The following is a 24,318-nucleotide window of genomic DNA, read 5'->3' as shown; positions in this document are numbered from 1 at the left end:
GACAACAAACATCTGGCGATCACCATTTTTGGAAGCTTTGTAATTTTGTGCAAATGAAACAAACCGTTATTGTTTTCAAAGGCAGTGCATGCCAAAGAGGATTATGGAGTCTTTGCCAGTGAGCTGGATACTTTTCAGATTTTCATGTTTCATACTGTCTGCCATCACAGAAAAGAGTATACTTGCAGATTCTGAACTCAACCCCAGACGCCATCCAAAAGCAGTGAGATTTATCAGGCATTACAATTATGGATAGCTAATTTAAAAAGATATAGAAGCAGGGCCGGCATTAAAATTGGACCCTGGGCAAGCATTTGCCTGCCGCCCCCCCGCCCCAAACTCCCTGGCATACAATCCTTTACACCACCAAAAAAATTCACATAAAAACAGAAGTACTTGCCGCACTGACTGCAGATTAGGAGGAGTCAGAGTCATTCTGGTCTTCCCTCTTTCTGCCCCTAATGTGACTCAGAGTGATGTCTTTACACCACATGGGCAGGGGAGGAGTACAATACTATGCCAATTGCATATTAAATGAATGGTGTGGGTCCAGTAACTGACAATCAGGGTAGTAATCAGGGCCGGCCTAAGGTGTTCAGGCACCCTGTGCGGACCATCTTGTGGTGTCCCCTCCCCCGTCATCACCCCCATAGTTCCTTTTGTCCCCTCCTTCACTGTACCATGCCACTCTTTTCCTCCCTCATGTAGTTCAGGCATAGATCAAATGAACAACACATGGAAAAACATAATTGCAGGTATAGATCAACTGAATAAGACATACAAACCCTTTATTTGCAGGTATTAATAAATAACACATGAAACATAGCATTGCAGGTACAGAGCAACTAAATGACACACAAACCCAGCCTTGTGGTTATAGATCAACTGTATAAATCACAAGCAAACTCACCATTGGAGGTATAGGACAAATAAATGCATGGAAATTCTAAATTGCACACATAGGTCACAAACCCCAAAGGCTAGCCCTAGCACCTTTGCCCCCACTTACACATCCATGCTATCACACTCATTCAGAAATACTCACTCATACCGATTCAAATATGTACTTATCTCTAAAAACAAGGAGGGACTCCCAACGAAACGAAAATAAAGCAAAGAGCTCCGAATTTACGTTTTTTCCCCCCACCCATCTTAATGCACTCCCTCATGCTCTTTCACACTCTCATTCACCTTCCTGCACGCTCTAACTTAATTTCTCCTTACCTTCTTTGCCGACTGCTTCTGTCTCCTTGCCACACAGCTCCACTTTTTCTCTTGCATCTTTTGTTTTTCTGTTTTCTTTCCTTTTTCTTTGTCCGCTGCTCCATAGGCAAGTGGATATGGCATCCTGGTGAACTTCTACAAAAGGTCGGAGCCTCCCTCTCTTCCAACTGGTGGAAGGGGGGAGATGCTGTCCCTGTGGTTCTGCCCTTACATGGAAGTCCACAGAGAGGCCAGATTACAGATAGGTTTGCAAAGAAAGAGGCACAGAAATGCTTCTCTTCCTCAGCAAATCTGTCTTCATTATTCTGGCCTCCCAGTGAATATCAGCAAAGGGGCGGAGCCTCCAGACACACCCTCTCCTCTCTTGGAAGAACGGGGAAGAGGGTGTACCCGGAGCGAGAGAGAGCAGATATTTTAAGTATTTTTTGGTTTACACCAAGGAACAATTATGGCCAAGGCCCTGCTACTGTTTTTTACAGAACCATTGCAACAAATATGGGATTGGCTGACACAGGAAAAAGTGCTTAAGAAATAAAACACTGTTAAGGTAGACAAGGTCCCAGGGCCAGATACACCCAAGGGCAAAATCTCAGCTGGGCAAGTCATTCAAAATACCATATTTGCTTGATTATAAGATGACCCCCCAAAATCTGAATATTAATTTAGGAAAAAAAGAAAGCCTGAATATAAGACTAGCCTATAGGAAAATAGTTTTACTAGTAAATAGTAATTCATGTAAACTCTTCATATTTAATAAAAGCTATGATTGAGAAAAATAATTTCTTGTTTTTATTTCCTTTTATTTGCCAACCTGCCCCCCCCAGTTATGCACATCTGACCCCAGACCCTGCATAATTCCACAAGTGAAAAAGACTATGCAGAAATCTAGCTATGCATTGTAAAAGGGCCAATTAAGCATTTCCTGCAATACATAATGTATAGGGAAGACAAGAAGCTGAAAAACAACTCAAATCAATTCTTTAAGGAATAAACTCCTACTGAGCACCTTGGCCTCAAATTGCTTTACTACGCTAATTTAACAAGTTATTTCAACCCATGTCCCTTTTTCAAAGGTTCTATCAGAGGCACTAGCAGGACCATACTAATGGATTATCGGGTGTTAACTCTCACGTATGCTAGGTTATTTGCCGTTCAAGGATTGTGTTACCCTTTGAACGAACTATAGTGTATACGTTTTTACAATATATTATGTGTGTCTAAGGAAGTTACACATACCTTTTCAAAAACGTACTTTTATGGTGGTAATTTTGTTTCGGGATACTGCTGAACTGCCCAAATGGGACAGGGAAAGTTGAAGCATTTCAGTTTTTGCCCCAAAGTTTACCCAAAACACAACCGTAGATTATATTCCAGCAAATATCCTGTGTAGAGGGAAAAAATATAATCACAGCAACATTGGGAAGTGTGCATGTAAAAAGTAATTTTTCCTTTCATGAGAAGACACTAATTTGAGCTAATGTAATTTAGCTGTATGGGCATTATATGCCAACCTGTCTAACTTTATATGTAGACCATCATTTAATTTGAATCAAATATATTCATAACCATGAATATACTTGGCCTTAAAATTATACAACACATCATTGGTACAGTAACAAATTTGCAGCAAGTTATGGTTGAAAAAAGTGTATAATGGTTAAAATGCCAGTTGGACATTGGGGTACAAAAAGCTCAGGTGATCAGGGGGTCAATATACTTCACAAAGGAGGGGGCGTGGACTGAGCGGATTGCAAATGGCTGTTTAATCTGTGAGCTCTGCTGACCCACTGCATGTAAGCCTTGAAATTCGGTACAAAATCTTATTATGGGCAAGAATTCTCGACTCTCAGCTACGCCTAAACCCCATCAGGTTAAGGAGAAATCAACTCATACCTCGGTGAAGACTTCTTCCACAATCTCCAGGACACGGGTTCCCCCGAGTCTGCGTCTAGGGCCTTGCCACCTGGCAGCCCGCGTAGTGCTATTTCGGAGGATCCGTCAGAAGCCAGTCAGGATGTCAACACCCTGCGAATGCAATCACATTCACAAGCTCATCTCAACTGGCAAGACTCTCTCCAAAATTTACCGACCAAGGCGGATCTCATCGCGATCATTAATGAAACACATGCTCCGCTGCGCGCGGATCTCTCGGACATTAAACACGACCTCCAGCAGATCGGGGATCGAGTAACCGCATTGGAACAGGACAACACGAGCACCCGCTCTGGGGTTGACATTCTCTCTGACCAAGTACAACTCTAGACCGCCACTATCTCTCGCCTAATGCAGAAAATGGAGGACCTGGATAATCGGGGTAGGCAATCTAACTTACGCCTTCGCGGGCTTCCCGAATCCGTCCTCCTGACGCAGCTCACGGCCACGTTGCGCGCCATTTTCAATGGCCTACTCTCGAGACCCGCTGAATCTGACATCAAGTTGGACTGTGCGCACCGTGCGCTCTGGCCTCGACAACCTGACAACCAGCCGCCTCGTGATGTTGTCTGCTGCCTACACGATTATACGCTGAAGGAAGCCATATTGGCAGCTTATCGCAAGATGGGTGCTCTGGACTGGGACGGTCACCCTATATTGATATTCCCGGATTTGTCTCCGGTCACCCTACAATATCGTTGCACGCTGCGCCCGGTCACTACAGCCTTAAGGGAGGCCTCGATACCATATCAGTGGGGCTTTCCTTTTTCACTTACCATCAAGAAGGGCCCGGACCGCTACGTTATTAGGCGAGCTACGGATGTGCCTGCAGTCTTGGAGCAACTGGGTCTCCCTCCTATACCTGACTGGGAGTACTCTTGCACCGCGCTCCCTAAATTATCGACCCCTGGAACGGAATGGTCTTCCAGACCACAATGGAAATGCCGACCGAAGATTTCTGCACACACCTGAAGTCCGCCTGCCTGACGATACCTCCAACGCTTCCTGCTCTACCCCGCCAGTTTTCTCCTATCCATCATGGACCCTCATCTCTTCTACCTGCACTGCAGTTGATGGCGTGCTGATTTTTTACCACTCATCTCTGTCTTGTCCGGGTTTTGACACGACAAACCGAAGCAGCGCTACACTGTCTACTCGATGTCTCCATCGTCTTTCCGCAATGCTCTGCGAACTGCACTACGGCTTTGGAGATCGATTATTGATTCTCCGTTCGTTGACCACCATATGCTAGTGGCAGTGACTTCTTCTATCTGTGAGTTATCTCATGTCATATGTATTGCTCTGTAATGCCATATTCGTCCATTTTACTATATGGGCTTGCTAAACGTTCACCTGTTGGGGACTCCCTTTTTCTCAAGGGTGTTATCTCCCCTCTGTTCCTGTGGTTATCTGTTTCCAGTGCACTCACACTTTCCCTCTCCACAGGGGTAGGGGTTTTTCCTTTTACACTCATACACCACCACTCTCACTGATTCACTCTACTCTCTACCACATCACCATACCTTTGGCTTCCTAATTGCGTTTTTTATTTAGTTGCTATCTCTGCTATAAGATGGCTTTTTGTTCCTCGCCATGGTGGATAACTTGCCCTCAACATTTCACTTCCTTACATACATATCTGTACCGATATCTTTCTTTTATTTTAATACATACTAGAATATCACACCTCCATACACTTTCATGCACATACGCTTGCGGTGGGTCTCAGGCTCGGACACATGTTTGCCCTGTTTATCCCTACTCTTTACCGTATTGAGTATTTGGGGTGATTGCCATCCTTACATGTGTTCTTGCCCCCCGAGCCAGCCGCCCAGGTCCTTTGTGGCCCGGGTACTAGGCCCTTCCCGAGTTCCGGGTTTGATGGCTCTCTTGTTTCTGTGTAAACATTTACCCAGATTTGTCCTAGACATGTTGTCTAGGTGTTCTTTTGTCATTTGTTTTGATTATTTCTATGTTTTTCCGTTTGTATATCTTGACGTGTGCCGACGCGCCTCAGCTCTTCCGCTCTCTCCAGGTGTCATACAATGAGCCCACATACTATTAAACTGACTACGCTAAATGTAAGGGGTCTTAACAAACCTGAGCAGCACTCCAGACTCATGCACTTCTTACATTCTAACAAAACCAGAGTTGCTTTTTTGCAAGAAACTCATTTTAAACAAGGTAAGGAACCCAAACTTCCCTCCAAACACTTCACCAATTCGTTTTTTTCGAGTTCTGCGGAGTCCAAAACTAAGGGAGTCGCAATCCTTCTTCATAAATTGCTCCCTTTCCAATAACTTGACACCTGGAGGGATGTGGAGGGGAGATGTATTTTCCTTAAGGGGTTTATTACCACACATAAAATTACTATGGCCTGTATTTATGCCCTTAATAGAGATCAAACCACTTTTCTTGTCTCTGCTTTGCGTAAGCTCGCGGACTTTCAGGAGGGGATCACTGTTTTGGGAGGGGACTTTAATATGGTTCTAGACCCTAGAATAGACACCTCCTCCGGTTCCTCCCATATCCCCTATTCTCGAATAGCTAAAGTCAATCGTGCTCTTCATAATATACAATTGGCTGATGCGTGGCGGACGCAGCAGCCGTCGGTTAAAGATTTTACATTCTTTTCTTCTCTACACACACGCTACACTAGAATCGATTCAATATTCCTTTCCCACCACCATCTACCCATGCTACGTTCTTCTAACATTGGTCCCATGATTATTGGAGACCACTCCCCTGTTCATGTATGCCTTTTCTTTTCTAATCTACCTCCTAAGTCCTGGTAAGTCCAAATGAGTCCTTATTGTCGACACCTGGCCATGTGCAGGTCCTGAGTAAGGAACTCCGGCACTATTTCACTGAAAACATTTCCCCCCAGCTACCATTTTCCACTGTATGGGAGGCCCATAAGCCGGTAATTCGGGGCCACCTTATTAAAATGGGTTCCCAAATTAAACGGCTTCAACTGGGGGGAATTCTTCAGATTGCACAAACTCTCGCTTGCCCCACACATTTCGCCTCAACTAGCCGCCCTTAGAGACAGGTTGGCCACCCTCACGGATAGACATACTAAAAGGCACTACTTATTGACGCGGAGCAACTTTTATGAATTTGGGGATAAGGCAGGTAAACTGCTGGCCAGGGCTCTGCGAGCTAAAAGGACATTCACCTTCATCCCTAAAATCCGGGACCCCAAAGGCAAGCTACATTTTTCTACTCCCGACATACTATCCTGTTTTCATAAATATTACACGTCTTTATACAACTTTCCTCATGCCCCGGGCACCACTCCTCCTGGTGGGCCTTCACTTCAAGACTATCTTGATAAACACCTGCCCTCTCGCCTTTCCTTGGATCAGTCCTCCCTTCTCGAGGCCCCTATTAGTCTGACCGAGGTTCAGGAGGCAATTAAATCTCTGCCTAACGGCAAATGCCCTGGGCCCGATGGGTTCACCAAAGCATACTACCAGAAATTTGTCGCTATCTTAGGCCCTCATCTGGTCACCTTATTTAATGGCCTCTCCAGGGGAGATCACCTGGATCCACATACCAACACGGCACATATTACCGCTATCGCCCCATATCTCTTCTGAACACAAATGTCAAGCTACTGGTCAAAATCCTCGCCGCCCGCCTTAAACCACACATTCCCTCACTCATTCACATGGACCAGGTAGGTTTCGTTCCGGGGCGGGAGGCAAGAGACAACACCCCACATATCTTGGTTCGGTAAAATTTCAGTTGTTAAAATGAATATCTTGCCAAGATTTCTTTATTTCTTTCAGACTCTCCCCGTTTTTCTCCCCCGTGTTTATTTTAGGAGATGCCAGCGTCCCGGACCTGGAGCTCTACTACCACGCTGCTCACCTGCGCAGGGTGGTGGAGTGGTCGATTTCAGCCCCTAAACAGTGGGTGACACTAGAAGGTGCTTGCCTACCCTTCCCCATCCACTCCTACCCTTGGCTCCCTGATGTATCCAGGTGCTTTCCACTACTCAAGCATCCCTCTATCACACCGACACTAAAAGTTTTTAGGAAATACATGACTCAGGGCCGCCTGACCGCGTACCCATCTCCTCTTCTCCCTCTAGTTGGGAACCCAGCATTTCAGCCTGGCTGTATCCGGTCCAGAGCTAGGAAGCTTTCCCCTCTACCCTCCTGTATTTTACCACTTTTTCACGTCTTAACTCCCGAGGCTATTAAACCACTACAGGACTTAGTACATAGAGAAGTGCCTCTATCCCCTGACCTTTTTTATTTTTACGCCCAGTTGGTGCACTTTATCTCTACGCTCCCAAGACATGACGGGTATCGCAGACCTCTGACTGCGTTTGAATTATTGTGTACTGCTGCGAAAGAACCTGACCATCTTTTGTCTAAGCTATATGCAATTTTGATTTCCTTACGCGCTATTCCGAAACCATATTCTCTCGCCATGTGGGAGGCAGACTTACCTGCTATTTACACTGATGAGGACTGGGACAGAATTATTCAATCTATCCATAAGGGGGCCATATCTAGTAAAATACAAGAGACATCGTACAAATTGCTTATTAGATGGTACCGTGTCCCACACGATTTACATTGTTTTGTCCCTTCTGTCCCTGATTTATGCTGGAGATGCTTGGTTGGACCCCGTACGTTTCTCCATATTTGGTGGGAGTGCCCCATGATTCAGCCCTTTTGGACAGTGATTGAGCGTATCCTTAAGGTCTCGGACCCATCCTTCACTCTATCCCCTATTCTCCACCCCAGCTTCATCCCGCCACATAAATAAGAATTCGGTGACGTACCATATTCTTAAAGAGGCTAAGGCGGTTATTCCCCAATTCTGGAGGTAACCTTGTACCCCACCAATTCAGGCCTTTCTCTGTAGAATGCACCTTATTGGGCGTTGATACAGCACACGTCTCTTGTTTTGTTTACATTTTATCTGATGACATGTCGACTCCGTTATTTCCTGCACTCTGGTGTACTTGTACAATTGACAATTGTTTTTTCACGGTCATCTCTCCAAAGGTATGCTGCGTATTCTGATGGGTTCATCCTTCTCCTTACGCCTGTGCGGGTCTGCGTACCCGTGATCCTTGGTCTGATGTCTCCTACTCATTTTTGTCTACAGTGCGTGTATCTTTGTGCTTTTTACTTACCTGACTGTTCAATGCCTTTTATTGTACATGCACGTTGTACCTTTGATGTCATGATACTTTGAACTTTTAATAAACGGAGTAATGACAAAAAAAATATATACTTCACAAAATAAAAATATGTTCCAGATCTCATGTACACACTACAGGTTTGTTTGTTACTATGTAAGCAGAGAGAGGTCACATTCATAGTGATGATGTTCAATAAAAGTTTTTATTAAAAAAAAAAAACAAAAAAAAAAAAACACCATTTTAGAGTTTGAGTACCAAGAGATCAAGACAAGGTGGCTTCAACATGAAGCTTAAAGTATACCAAGGAGAAATACAAAGTTCATATCTTTATTTTAAATATAATGCTTGTTATTGTTAATCTGATGCTTACCAGAAAGACCAAATCTCGTAAACACCTAAATTACATGTACAAACAGCTTACTGGTCACATTTAGCCAATATAAGAAAAGAAAAGAAGTTGTCGGAATGAGAAGGCATAACATTGAAAAATCCCACCGCAAGATGTGGTCGCCAACACTGCTACATTTTCTTCTCTTTTATAATCCTTGGTAGAGAAATAGTTTCTGGGGAACTACTGAGACTTATAAATAGGGCTCCCTCTGTCATTGTACCAAGTGGAGTTTAAACCAAGTTAATGTATTTTAGAGAAATTTAAAGCCAAAAATCTATTGAGATTCTACAAGCACACTGAAAGAGTAGTTTCTTTTTGTATAGGTATTCTCTTAGTTAGAGTCAGGACAGCTCCACCAAAGTGAAGAAACTTAACAGCCATTATTTAAAGACACAGTAATGGTTCAATATAAGTCCAGCTTACGAAAGTTCACACAGAGTAGTAAATATTAATCTATGTAAGAGTACGATAAGTTTTATTGCTACATAGTACATTGCCCTTAGTTCTTCTCATCTGTTCTTTTTCTGGTCAGCGACAATTTCAAACATAGCTGTGCTACATGTTGACCCAAAAAACGAAAAGATCCTAGAACCCGAACAAAAAGGGATTAAATGTTTGTCTCTCTGCCGCTAATAAAATAGATTTTTGTAAAATGCAGGACTTTGTGCAGCAATAAAAGGCAAGTCTCAATTTTATATAACTATTTAAACTTTTTCAGTGTGTTATTTTATTATCCGTTTAAAACCATTACTGGACACTTGCCATTATACTCTAATTATGGCATTATGGACCTGATGATATCACAGTGTCGCAAAACAGGAGTTCAACATCACCACCTTAGTAACCAATATAATTACAAATCCTATGTACACAATGAGAAACCATTTACATATTGACAGTTAGAAAACAAAAATGTCTTGTTGGTACTAAAACCTTTACTGTAGCAAACCAAATATATTTACATTTTATACAAACACTTAACCTCCAACAAAATAGAAAAAAAAACATTTAAACCAATAAATGTTGGACTTCGAAGAACAGGAAAACGCAATTACCCATAAATTCAGGATACTTTTAATTTTTCCAAAAGTCACTTAAAATAATTATAATAAAAAAAAAACAACATTCTTCAGCAGACTTGTTAAGGCATCATTTGATGTCCTTTGTCCCTCTTACATTCTATTTGTTCCAGGCAGTTGATTTTTGTGTACAGAGCTCTGCTAGTCCCTTTGCATCTTTGTACACATGTTTAAAGTAAGAAAAGAAAATTAAATCCAAGAAAAAAGTCAGTTCCCTTCTTTCCTTTAAGAATGCAGTCTTCCTACTTCTACACACAAGTTTATTTTGGCCCAGATTATCCTTTGTTTTAAACGCAGTTATTTTCAGTAGATAACTTCATAAACTGTAGCCTTCTTGTCGCCAGATCCTGTGACAATGTATTTGTCATCTACGGAGATGTCGCAGCTCAGCACAGACGAGGATTCTTTGGACTAGAAAAACAGAGAAAGAAGAATAAAATTAGACACCAACAGTAGTAAATCAGTACAAATAATAAGCTATTCAAGAATGGCATTGGCCAGCTTACCTGGAATATACTGGCTCCGTATGGGGTTCTCCAAGCATTGAGAAGATTATCTTTTCCAGTACTCACAAACCACTTGCCTAAAAATACATTAAAACAAACATTTACTAATCAACGTAAATCTGGACTGTTAATTATAGGACAGTTGAACGCTGCAATTAGGTGCTGCTCCCAGCGACTTCAATGAGAGCTTGGCTCTAATTGACCAACACATTCACTAAAAGTGCGCACACATATATGCTTGCCTGCTTTTAGTAGTCAGATGGGGGGGGTGTTTGGACTAAAGCCCACTTGCTAAACAAACCAATCTGCATGCAGGAAAATGTAGACTATGAATAGATATACAGTGTAATACTTCGATATGAGTGAATTGTACCTTTAACTGGCCAAAGCAGCTCAGGTTTAATTTTACGAGTGTATGTACTCTGCTGTCACAATCACTAAAATATTTTAAGAGACTCAAATATGCATTAAAACTGGGAGGAAAGACATCCAATGAAATTGATCAAAGGTGCACTTTTCTGGCTGTTGGAGGATTGGGATAATGCAAAGCTCTGAAGAGGGCCAGCTCTATGTATTTTAAAATGCGTGAATGGAAATGCTAAATACACAACCATACTTAAGGACTACTACTCACCGCAATAGGCAAACTTTAATGAAAGCACACAGCTCTCATGTAGGTGCAGCTGATACTTGTCTGGTTTATTTACATGTAATACTTCGACATTACTACTCTCCATTCCGACTGCTAACCATTCACCAGTCGGACAGTATCCAAGAGAGAAGATCTGAAAGCACAGAGAAACGCATGTACATTTAACGTACAGTGTACAAAAGATTAAATGATTAACAACTTTCTATCCATCCCCGTGACACCAAATGTTCCATGCAGCAATAAAAAGATGAATGCCTCGTTAATCCAGTCACCTCTCAGAAGTAATTCTCCTTCAATGAAGTAGAATTTTGGCTTATTCATATTCTATTTTGTCATATGACAACACAAGTACTGATAAAAAACCGTGGTGATTTCCTGTGATTAATAACTGAATGCCGTTGCACTCGGAGGGAAAACAGCCAAAGGTATATGCAAAAAGTATTTCAGATTTATTCCCACAGCATTAATCTTATAATGCTTGAGATACTTTATGCCTTAAAGTTGGGGATTTTATTAGCGTTTTCTGCTAATTTGCCACTTATGCATGTATTAGGTACCAGCTGTATGATCATTAAAAAAATGAAAGTGTTTGCATATACTTGTTTTTTCCCCCCTTTTTCAGTGCAACTCCATTCCATTATTTGTCTTTATTCTATCTACCTGGTGGGCACAGGTAGGAGTATTTGCACCTTTACTTAAATATTAATGTGTATTTTCATTAAATACTTTTGGGGTGCCACTCTTCCCTTGTTATATTGTTTTCGTGTGAGTAAACCTGGGGAATAACCGAACACATTAAATAATGTTTTGTCTAAGCGGAAGAGCGCCTTTAACCTGAATATATGGTAAGGTTATGGACCAATGCATTTGTCTTACTGGGAACTTTAACACAGCATGCCTTTCACAATAGGCAGGCTAGAGCAGGCTTTATATTGGTTTATGTTCTTGGGTGACTTACAACAACCTAAATCTCTCCCCCAACCAGCTCTATTCATCCAGAGCAGTGATAAGTTACAGCATTACTATAAACACCCATTAAGGATCTTTATTTTTTTTTTTTTTTTTAAATGCATCACTTTCGCTCGAATGGCACATTGACAGAATGTATATAGCTCTACAGGACTAGAGATAAGGATGTACTGCATATAGCAATATTTGTCTCGTCCATCAGCAGCTTAACGGCTGTCACTAACATTACTTTGACGAAATGTGTCTCAGTGGACTATATATAGATATTGCCTACTGACTCTCCACTTGTAGCATCCTTAGCCAGATTAAGCCTACAAGGGTTTGTGTTTTAACACTTTATATATTTTAATACTTACTAATCATCCCTTCTCTGCTATTCTGTAAGCATTTTAAAAAAGAAGGTTTACCTCTATTCTACAGGGCAAAAAAAAGACTTGCAATATACAACATAACATGTTAAACATGTAGCATCGAAGCATGTTTTATGCTTTGATTTAAACAACTTGAAAAGCAAAACACGGTAGCGTAAATAAAATCTCCTGAGATCAAAAGTACAAGTCTGCGTGTTTACCTGAGATGTGAAGTCATGCTGCTGGAGTTGCCGTCCTTCGCGTAGATCCCAGGATCGTACGGTGTTGTCCAAACCTCCGGTCCAGAGTTTGGTGCCATCATTAGAAATGTCAATACAGCTGGCTCCATCTGTGTGGCCCTGGAATTGCCTGATAAGACAAACAAGATTGAATAACGATTTCCTGCCAGGACTCAAGGTAAACACTGCTAGCTGTTAGCTTTGGACTCTCTACATGTGTCATCTCTTGTAAGTCTAGTGAAACGGAAACACTCCTCCAGCTCCCTCCAGAGTTACACGAAATGCACCCACAACTTAAATACAGGTGTTAATGTTTCTATTGGAAAAGTAAATTCAGTCATAACTGAATTACATTGCATGCGTTGACAGGCACCTTCAGGTTTATTCTTGTAGATTTTTGCTTTCGATGCTAAATGAGTTAAAGCTATATAACAAAGGTGGCCATTATGTGTTTGAAGAAACGGTTACAAATATTATCTTGATTTAATATACAGATTGGTCATTCATTTCTATTACTAAGCAAGCGTTGAAACTGAAGTTCAACTCTACATCTTGATGTACAAAGATTTTTGAGTCAGTGCAGCAATGACACAACCAATAAGAACTATACTTTTTTTGATAAACCCTTGGAACAAGGATTATTATTTTTTTTTTAAAGTTTAATAAAGAGAAAAGAAATAAGTGTCTTATGTATAACTGGCTAAACATTTGTTATCCCTTACTAGCTGATTTCACGTGGGACAAAGAACCCTTCAATGATTCCAGAGTCTAAATACATTATGTTAAAAAACAAACAAAAAAAAAAAAAACTCCAAAATCTTTAAAACTTACATTTGGAATCCAAACTGCAATTAGAAAAAAATGTATTGTAGATTGTATTGATATAGCTAATAAGTTTGATAAAATATGGCAATTCAACCCAAAGAGACATAAAAATCTCCATATAAAGCGCTTTCCACTTCTTCGAAGCAAAGCATTTATGTAGGGCTACGTGCAAGAAAATATCACGTAAAACACTTTAGCAGATTCATAGCACTTTAAAGGAATCAAAACAATTGTGGTGATGTTTTGCCAAGAGAACACTGGCTGCGCTTGTTTAAAATTTCATCTGAAGGTAGGGAGGAGAGTTATCGGAGTCCCAAATCTGTCATGTGCCTGCCAAACAGCCTGTAAAGCCCTGTGGATTTACTCCAGACAGAATAGTTTTCTGGCCTTCCACGCAAGCAGGGTTGCCAACCTAATAGGATTTGAAAGATGTGCGCTACATACAACCTAGTTCTAAGAGCAATTAAATAAAAATCCGTGCTAAGCCTTGTTTAACCCCCTTGGCATTCACTGATGGTTTTAAGATATACCAACTGCCAGGGTTATAGAGCATAAAAAAAACCCAAAAGGTCAGTGCTCAAGGACTAGGTGTAAAATTCTGCTTGTGTTAATCAATATTTTAGGTTAACTAAGAGTATGACTATCTAATAAGAGAAAAAAATTACGTATGTATGGACCCAGCTTGTATCCCATAACAAGTGCAATTAGGGTACATGGATAAAATTCATAATACGGAGCAGCATTAGACTGCTACAGTGATTGCTGCTCATTTACATTGTGTGGTAGAATAGCTATCGTCTTTCTGGTCCACAAGACGCACAACAACCTGCGCATAGACATTTCACACTTACAAAATAAATAAATGTACAACATGCACAACATATATGCCTTAAAAAAAAAAAAAAAATCTACCGACATTGATATCAAGGAGTAGATTTTTTCCATATGCACTGAACATATCCTTCAGTAATTTACTTCAATGATGTATAAGGTTACACCAACAATTTTGGCTTACCTTACGAGAGTCTGGTTGTGTAAATCCCACACTGCAATGTTTCCATCACTACAACAGGAGAAGCAGACCTTGGAATCGGGGCTGATAGCCAGGGCATAGCAGGCAGGAGCAGATGATGTCAGCTCTGCTTTTATCCGTGGGGTAGGAGCTGCCAGGTCCCAAATGGATAAGGTGCTGGCTTCTCCTCCGACGATAAGTGTGCATCCGTCAGGCAGTAATTTACATGATCTGATGTAGTTATCTCTATTCTATAATAAAAAAAATTTAAAAAAAAGTTTATAGCAGAAATAGATTACAAAATTAGCTTCGTTTGCCCTAGTAAAAGCTCCAAACTGCCAAAATGTGCTCTTACATTACTATATTCCGAGTTATTTCCAGAACAATGAAAGCTAAACGGAGAAAATTTACACTCTGAACACTCAGAAGGTACTTCCTCGCACAAATATCTTTATCTATATCTATCTAATCTATCTATCTATCTATCTATATCTGCCTAGAAGGCAGATACCTAATCATTCAACAATGGAAACAAACTACCAAATAAGAACATTACCTACTATAGTGAGAAAATCAACTAGGAAACCCGCTGGTTCAAAATTAAAGGGAGAGCATACACAAAATAATTACCTTTAAGAACATAGCCCCCTCTGTAATTATACGTGTACAAGTATAGTTTGGGATTTACTAGCACATCAACCTTAACATTCGCAACTTTTGTGCATTTTTTGTGCAATGCTCCCATAATGTGCTGCATAAACGCTGTTAATGCTGTAAATTTGCAGTAATCTCCGTGTATTAGTCTCAAGGACGTATAAATATCACACCCCCAAAATGCGGATTTTTTTACGCATACACACACACACACTTTAGGATGATTACAAAATAGGAGGAAAAAGGTGCTGTGTGTTTACCATCTTACATGTATTTATATTTTAGAAACAATATTTGTACAGGTACATTCCTTCAGATTAAGGAGACACACAACCTGTATGTGCACAGCTAAAGAAGTCTGTGTCAACATACATCATGGCAACGCTAAATCCAGCGATTATGTTTCATAACCGTCAACTAACAATTTTTAACAACCTACTTGGCAAACAAAGAGTAAACACACTTTGGATACCGAGGAGACCTTCCCAGGACAAACAAAAAAAACACAAGACACAAATGAAAGAAAAAAAAAAAAAAGTCAGATTGATTTATGACAAGTAAATCAAAGCCCAAGAAGAGGTCAACAATGACACAGCGTATGTCAGCTACAACTCTAAACAAATCTGACATCTAAAAACATGGTTGCATTGCTGCCAAAAAGAAGCTAAAAAGGAAAAATCCTTTAGGTATCCATAAAATAAAAATTCTAGCCCACCTGTCCCAAAAACACCTACTACAATAATCTTAACACAGACATCATTGGCCTAACTCTGGAAAGAGGACTTCAGTGGTTTCCTTGACATGAAAAGCCATTTATTGAGATTCTCCAAGGAGGAATTACCCTTGTGACTCTAGTTCCTGTTCACTTACCAAGCAGTCCAGCTGAGAGACGGGGCTTTTGTTGCCTGGTTGGCTAATGTCCCAGACTTTGACGCATCCTTTACCGCCAGTGTACACGTGCCTCGTGGGGTTACTGATGGTAACCGCGCACACAACTTCACCATGATTTAGAGTGTTTATCTGCCGTGCGTGCCGAGGGATTCCTGGACCAATCAGAGCATCAGGAGGGAAAGGGACCGGCTGCATTTGACCATCTGCTGTGACATGAAATGAATAGGCCCTGGGTGGGAAACAAATAAAAATGTGATACAACGGCCATAATTTATGAAAGAAAACAAACACAAATTTACATGATTAATGTGAATCTATTGTTTGATTGGGCACCAACTATACATCCTATTTTACATGTACAAACTGATAAATAGTTATAGGGTACTCACTTCACTCATGGCTGATAAGGGTTATGGCAGATTGCTTACATGAAATGCTTTTGCTTTAGAGAAAAATATTTTTCAAATACTAATACAATGACCACACTTCCAAGAAAAGGACGATAAAAAGAAATGATCTCTGTGCTTATGTTACTTTGCAAGGAATAAAATCACTTCACTTGCGAACATCGTTATGGAGGGCCCTTGTGATTAAAAGGGAAACCATCAGTGTCTAGCAGGAGAAATGGCCAACTCTGCTGGGCAGTTACTTACGGTTTTCCACCTGGGATTCCTGCCAGGTTTGGGGGCATTCCTGGCACTCTCATATGTGGAGGGGGATCAAACCCAACCTATAAAAAAAAAAATTAAAAAAAAAAATTATTGATTCACCGCATTCCATCTTTACAAATAGACAATTAAACTTAATCTGAATTTATACAATACATACATTTAAAAAAGTGTTAAGCAATATACAACGTATCAATATTAACCTTCCTTGTAGTATTAATGTCTCCGCTTACCATTGGAGATCTTCCATAAGCTACCACTGCAGCAGCAGCTGCAGCAGCACTCATTTGCGGGGACATGTTATGTAGGCTAGCATACGCAGCTCCGGGGCTTGTCAGCTCTCCATTCATGCCTGCATGAGGTACCATACCAAAAGGCGATCCATAGGGACCAGGAACTGCCAATGGAGTCCGCAGACCTGCAGCAGCTTTCAGAAAAAGAGAAATGGAATGCCAGTCATGAGTCACGACAGACACGTCAACAAGATGTTATTTGTGCGAGACAGACAATGGGTGCTTCAAAAAAGCTATACAACTTACAAGGTACTCAACAGAGGCCGACTTTAGAGCCAATAAAACGCCAGCATCTCTGATTTATCCAATTTCAACTCAAAAGGTAACCTCCAAAAATGGTTCTTGAGAATTGTTTGCCACCAAACTCACATGTGATGGATTGTATTTTCGCAGGAAAAATGCCTAATCCTAATTACTTGTAAAAAAAAGAACCCTGGCCTGATCATAGACAGACAGTTAATTTACAATGTAATTAGGTGATTTGTTCGCAGCTCATTTGGCTCACCATGCATCACGCATGATAATTTCCAAGTAAATGTACCCACAAAAGGCACATCTATCTATGTACACAGAAACGTTGAAGTTGCAGCACACACTAGCTTTGAAAGCAGTTATCTTTTTACAGCACAGAGAATTTGTTTCGTAGCTGAATTCCTCAGCCCATTCACCGCAAACTTTTCCTCATGTTACATGGTCTGTTCTTTGTTTACAATTTAGTTGCCTGTGCCAAAACCAAAGATAAAGGTTGAGAGATCTGGAATTAATCTTATCGTAGGCCAGACTTCTGAATTTTTAATAGGCCCTTCAAAAGGGGGGGGGGGATGGATTTCTTCAATGGTTTACATGAAAGGACTCTGCTGTGAATGTAAACATCAATGCATTTCATTGGCCATCTGCATACAGAAATGGGAATTATAATGGTTTGAGGACAGCATTACATTGAGAATACAGAGGTAGACACGTTCTACATGCCTTTGTGAAAAGTGGAGTATTTGGAATTAAAATAAAGTCAAGTGTAAACAGTTTGAAAGTGGGGCAAGCTGTTGATAATGGAGAACAAACATCTGTTATCCATCAAGTCTCCCTGACGGGAGCAAAAGCGTGCAAAAACATATTTAAGATTCATTGGATATTATGTAAGCAACGTATGCAGTATATAAATAGCACAGACTAAAGGGAGTTCTCACCAGCTTGGTTAATGAGCGGGTCCATGGATGGAGGCTTGCCAAGACCTGGACGCAGACCTGATGTAGCACTTGTGCCGGGAGTCGGTACATCACTTCGCGGAGTTGGCGTGCTTGATTTTAGAACAGGCGTGCTGGCTTTTTCATGCTAGTATCATTAAACAAATTAAATGAGTATTATTTTTAATCCGGGCCATATTACACAATTTATCACAACAGCAGCTGGGATATTGGGCACCCACTACCCATTCCTTGAGCCAATTTTCATAAATCCACACAAAGTTGACAGCGTTAACGTTTGAGAAAGAAATGTTTGACCTTTAATTCTTCTGCCAAAAATGAAAACTCAGATCTTCAGAAAGCGTTACGCATTTTGCTAGCTACAGCAGTATAAAAGACTGTTTCTAACTAAGTTCTAAGCCTGCATATAATTTCCTCAATGTGGTCTTTTCACGGAGCTTGACAAATTAAGGACTATCTGGCACAAAATAACATTCTACATCCCGTGCACTTACAATTGGCCTACTAAGCTAAATGGAAAATAAAGGTCTCATGAATTTGCCATCACTTAATTCAGGGATCAGTGCCAAGATAGCTTCATGTTTGGTGTGGTTATTTTCTTTCCAGTGCAAGGCGTTCAGATTACTAATAGCTCTTGTAAGAACACATGGCTGATTTCTGCAACAGCGCTGCGCGTAATAAACAAATAGAATAAAAATCAAGGCCGCTAATCATGTGCCGTCACCAAAGAGATTGATGTGACAGACATAAAACAGCAGATGAATGGTGTATGGTGTTAGTATGCCTGTTTTGCAAGGGACATGTATATGATTTATTCATGGTGATAATTGCTCATATGTTCGCTACGCTCCCAATCGTGAACTTATATGCATCCTTCAGTAGCTGTTGCAAGGTATGAAAGAAAAAATATATACTATTCCATGGCACACAAAAGTGGGAATCTTTCAGAGTTAGATGGCCAATATAACAATTATAAAATTAGTTCTAAAATCAAGTTATCACTCAATTCATTTGAAAGTAAGTTTCAAAATGTAAAAAAAAAAAAAAAAAAAAAAAATGAACACAAAAAACACCTAAAATATATATATTTATAAAAAAAAAATCTAATTTCTTACCATGCTCATTTCCTTTGATTTCAATGACGTAGAGCTTCCTGAAGATGCAGTAGAGGCCGGACTGCTAGACACATCCTTTTTCATTAAACGACTTTTGTCAATGCCATTTTCTCTTGGTGAATGAGCCGGACTTGCTCTTGGGGATGAAGGGTCCTACAAGAACAGCCAACATTTTGTAGAAATAAAATAGGTATGCCATGTTTCTAACAAAAAATAAAGTTAGCCTGTTATAGCTAGAGTCTTGCACGCGGACTGCATTAATGGGTCAAAGGCGAGATTAAAACGGAAATGATCCTATCCAGGTTAATATATTAAGAGCATGTGATCTCTGCATGTGCAATTCTTGCCCAAACGCTATTTGGATGTCAGTAAGGAGAAAGAATTCTGAAACATTACCTCATTTGATACATCCACTACCAGATTGTCATCACTTTTGTCACCATCACTATCCTGTTAAAAATAAAAATTAAAGTAGAGTAGTTTGCAATAAAAACGGAGTTTGTCAATTACGTATTCAGTTAGTTACACACCAAGGAAAAACAGATTTTAATTTTTTTTTTTTTTTTAAGCCTACTTTGTGTGTTGGGGGAAATAAAATGTTTGCATGCAAATTTACACAGAATTTTTTTTATTTTAGGTGAAAGGATGGTTCATTAAATACATTAAATGCCAACCATGTGCAACAAGTGGGAACTGAATCTAAAAGGAACACGTGCAAATTTTATTTTCATTATAAAGGGTGAACACAGAAGAAAGAACAGAGACAACATGGTAATCCCCAGGGATCTATGACACAGATCAATGTTGTGTTTGATGATATTTCTGATATAAGAAGACTAACCCCTGCTATTTCTGAATACGATGTTATCTGGGTTTCTGAAACCCTTGATACTCTGCCTTTGAAATAGAGAAATATGTATTATTCAAATTAGTGGGTAGAGTTTTAGTTTGACGGCGATCTAGAGCGAGGCGGAGTGAATTTTAAAAAAATTAAAAAATCGGGTACTTATTATTCACCTTATATTTATTTAACATATTAGATAGCACCACCATATTCCTCAGTGCTGTACAATGAGATTTATAAACAACTGAACGTCTATTTCCCTTTCTTTTTACAGGATGTAAGGGTGAGATGCCACTACAGAATAATTAAACTGCCTGGCAAACAAAAGCACAGGATATAGTTCCTATACAATTAACCTACTTCTGTTAGATGCCGTGTTGAAAAGGGTAACTTACTAAACACTATGCACATTTTCTTTTTTAAATAAAATAATTCTTTTTTTTCTATTCTTGTCTCTAATACCTACTGAAGTCAAATGAACTCAATTACGCCATTGTGGATTTAGAGAGGTGTTTAATATATCCTTGAACACTGGCAACCAATGACAAACGACTAAAATATTTGACAAAAATTCTATATATATTATCTTATAGTACTTACATAATGGCTGGAATCTTTATCCTCCACTTTTCTCTTTTTGATGTCATTGGAATAATCAGGTCCATTCCGTCGTTTATCATTGCCGCGCAGGCTATCAGAGACCAACAGGGAATTGCTCTGTCAAAATAAAAAAAAAAAAAAGGAAAAAGGGTTTATCAGACATTCTTTTCAAAGTCTGAGTTTTTCTAAAAAGTGTATTGACTAAAATTACTTTATAAATTTTATTTATAAATGTCATCGTATTTGCGGCAAATCTACCAATTCTCTGTGGGGTTTTGCTTCTTGGACATACATGTACGCATTACCAGAGGTAATAAAATCTGAATAAGTACTACACACATCTCCCATAGGGAAATAAGAACTGGTGCTAGGAAATACATTTTATATCAATATTGCCTACATTATAGTGGGAGGAGGCTTGCATCATCTTGGAATGGAAGACCATTCTAACTTGGTCAGAAAGACTAATATGAGCAATAGAGAAAGACAAACAGCTAGTATGCATCTTATTATAATTTGGCATAAGTAGTATTCTGTACTAAGGGAATACTAGATTTCAGTTTGAAGACTGGCAACAAACCAGAATATTGACGGTAAACAAATGGGCAATATAATGCTAGAGTAGCTGAAGAGCAATGTATATAACCTGGCATCCTACTGACAACTCAAAGCGACGGCCGAGTACAACTAGCAATCTTTTGTCAATTCACTGAAACAAGCATAGGTTTTTAGGTATGCTGTCCACAGGTTACCGAAACACAAACTTGGGAGATCATTCTACCGTCTCACGATGGGTTAAACATGGCTGGCAACTTAAAATTATACTTCGCACTACCGCAATAGGCCCTACCTTTCTCATATTATAAAGACTTAAAGGTCCTACAGCCGCTTAAAAAATTGTAAGCGGCAGCCATTAGCAAGCAGGGCATATTATGGCAATTAGAGAAGCGAGCTAGCAGCACTCTTGGGCATTCCTCGGCCTCCACCTGGTAGCAATTAAGATATTTTGTGTCATAATTTCTTCCTACATTAGCTTGCGCAGAGCAGGGAAGATGATGAATGCTGCCATTAGAACAGCCGACGACCCCCAAGCAGCACACACACCTGGTTTTATGTACACACTTAACGCAAATAAGGTTATGTTAAAACACATATAGAGCCAACAGACCTTTTGGCGCTCGACAACCGTAACATTAAGCATATGCTAAACACATTAACTTTTTAAGCTTTTCCTACAATTTGTGTAAAACAACGAGGACAGGATCGGTTCAGTGACAATTCATTTGTGCACGTTGGACCTTAATCTTTTGTAAATTCATCATTATAGAGTAGAAAAAAAATACAAAATAATTCTATTATTTCTCAACTCTTAAACTGAGTTATGTGTAAGAAGCACCTTTTTAGCTGTATATAATAAAAAAATAAAAAAAATTACAGTTAAGTAGCATAGGTGATAAATCAAAGAACCTTTCGTATTTTGGCAAATCTAGGGAACGTAATAACATGAAAGGCTTTTCGCCTGAGAAGGCCCATGAGCACAGAGCATGCTGGGAAAGTGATTAATTTGCTTTCATGAGGACTACAGCGATTATTAGAATATAGTTATATATATATATATATATATATATATATATATATATATATATATATATATATGTATGAAGGTTACGCATTAATTACTAGGGTCACTGCACCAACTCCTAATGCAAGAGAAGATGCGGGGAAGATAACTGCATGCGTGAAAAGGTATTAATGGACAACTGCTGTGAGAAAGAAGATAAGTTTCGCCAAATTCCTTAAACGCTAAACACAATTGCAGGGTATACGTTAACGTAAGGGTGTAGAACATACATTTTTCAGCTCCCACGCTCCACATATAGCATGCTAGGCACATCACTATTGCATAAAATATAAATTTTATATCCTTTCATTAAAGTTTTACTGTAGTTATGTTATTCGTGTTTAAGAGATTTAAAGAAACGTGTTTTTCTCACTACAGTTGTCCTTTAAGCTCGGCTCCCTCTAGTGATCAAACTGGGGAGGGGAGGATACCGACGGCTTGCATCATCAGTACAAATAAACGTATGACGGGTGTAAAGAAAGGGAATTTTCAATAATAATGCTTGTTTTAAAGAGAGGGCCCCGCCTCTTCGATATACCTACACTCATTGACACATTTTCATTTCAGAGCCTCAAAGAATAATAAGTAAACCATGTGGTTCAACCCCAAATGTCTTTTATAAAACCAAACTGTTCACATCAGATTTTATTGCTCAGGTCGCTCCCATCCTCTTCAGCCCCAGGAATGTTTTTTTTTCTCTTTTGCCCCCCAGGGGAAAAAAGGTCAACCTTTATGTGATTGTTACTGGGAAGTCCAGACAATGGCGTGACTAAGCGTGTGCAGTTCTGTACACTAGTCCATTGAAGAGCCGAATAATTAAATAGAAAGTGTAACAACGGGGTATTGATCCTAACTTGCTTACAGGGCAATAAAGGGACAGTGAATTTACATTTCTAAACAACCTAACAGTGATGTCAAGGCAGTAAATTCAGAGGTGGGAGGGAAAAATGATAAATGGCACTTAGGTGGTGCAGACAGATGCTGCAATAATACCCTGCAGGGGGAAAAAAAAAAGGCCAAACCTACACATAAAGAAAGGGGGTTATAGGATTTTCTCCTGCTCGGTGCAGCTATTCAAAAGGAACCTTTAAATAGATGAAGACTGAATATTTTTCTTATTGTTTTACAAGTTCTTTAAAAGTTTGGTGGAAACTCAAACTACCCCAAAGTAAACTATATCAGAGGTTGTATTTAAATTGCCTTGGCTTAAAATCATTATAAAGCCAGATGAAACTGTACAATGTCTTTCCCCCCCCTTTCACCTCAATGATAATAGACCCTCTTTGTTCCCCCAACCACACATGTTTTACCCCCCAGTTTACTGAACCTTAAGCTTGTGTCAGGATCAAAAGAAAATGACTTTAATGGCATTAATGTTTATAAAGGAAAACATGAAATTGAAAAGGATCGTTAAAATAGAGCTCTAACTAAAGAAACACTAAGAAAGCTGTTAGGGTGTTGTAGGGACCGAGCCTGCAATTGTAATTTCAGAAACATTACGGATGTAATTTTAAATGCAACTTTGCATGATGCAGTGAATAACCCCAAAATAATGTGAATAGCAGATCTCAGCTCCTCCTGAGAATGGGAAGACTGTTCATCTGGTTTGTTGCCATTTAAGTAGTTTTACGCTTTAATTAGGTATCCATCAGTGCAGAGGATTTGCAAAAGGTGCAGAAAACAAAACAAAAAAAAAAACATTGAAATAGGATCACAAGTCTGATTACTTACTGTTCCCGGCTCTCTGTCTGCCCTCGAAGAAACCCAGAAATGCACAGACATGTCCGTTCAGACACATAGGCAAGAACAGAAAAAAAAAAGGAGGAAAAATTAGAACACAAGTCAATTTTTTTCAAATTGATTTTATTTTTAATGGAGTCATTTCACATTCCTAATACAACAAAAACTGTTTACAGGAAGGTGTATGAAATACTAACATTAAACAGAAACGTCTATTCATTTACCAGAATAATTTAGACGCCAAGTGCAAGCGTGCCCCTTCTAAAACAACGCAGATGCGGCTCAGCATTAATTTAAATACCGCTGTGTGGGTTTCTCTGCATCACATTGATACTAGACAG

General features: G+C 39.7%; 1 protein-coding gene across 8 annotated transcripts in view; it reads right to left on the bottom strand.

Annotated features, from left to right (window-relative positions):
- Positions 1-10,096: 10,096 nt before the first annotated feature.
- LOC149300573 (transducin-like enhancer protein 1) overlaps positions 10,097-24,318 on the bottom strand; it is a 33,630-nt gene continuing 19,408 nt past the window's right edge. For 4 of the 8 annotated variants that reach the window (XM_089485169.1, XM_089485170.1, XM_089485171.1 and 1 more), the window contains 13 exons: positions 23,969-23,985; positions 20,617-20,733; positions 19,569-19,622; positions 19,173-19,325; positions 18,040-18,184; positions 16,793-16,986; positions 16,545-16,621; positions 15,871-16,120; positions 14,350-14,597; positions 12,492-12,639; positions 10,934-11,084; positions 10,300-10,376; positions 10,097-10,204 (listed from right to left, as the gene is read on the bottom strand). In XM_089485169.1, coding sequence (XP_089341295.1) covers positions 10,097-10,204; positions 10,300-10,376; positions 10,934-11,084; positions 12,492-12,639; positions 14,350-14,597; positions 15,871-16,120; positions 16,545-16,621; positions 16,793-16,986; positions 18,040-18,184; positions 19,173-19,325; positions 19,569-19,622; positions 20,617-20,733; positions 23,969-23,985 — 1,739 coding nt within the window. Of the gene's footprint in view, positions 10,205-10,299; positions 10,377-10,933; positions 11,085-12,491; positions 12,640-14,349; positions 14,598-15,870; positions 16,157-16,544; positions 16,622-16,792; positions 16,987-18,039; positions 18,185-19,172; positions 19,326-19,568; positions 19,623-20,616; positions 20,734-23,968; positions 23,986-24,318 lie in introns of all 8 variants that reach the window. The other 4 variants (XM_089485174.1, XM_089485176.1, XM_089485168.1 and 1 more) reach the window with 3 other exon arrangements.

This window comes from Sceloporus occidentalis, unplaced genomic scaffold (genome assembly GCF_023333645.1).
Source record: "Sceloporus occidentalis isolate IW3139 unplaced genomic scaffold, rSceOcc1.0.p SCAF_24, whole genome shotgun sequence".
NCBI classification, from domain to species: Eukaryota; Metazoa; Chordata; class Lepidosauria; order Squamata; family Phrynosomatidae; genus Sceloporus; species Sceloporus occidentalis.
This window is presented reverse-complemented; position numbering and strand designations above follow the sequence as displayed.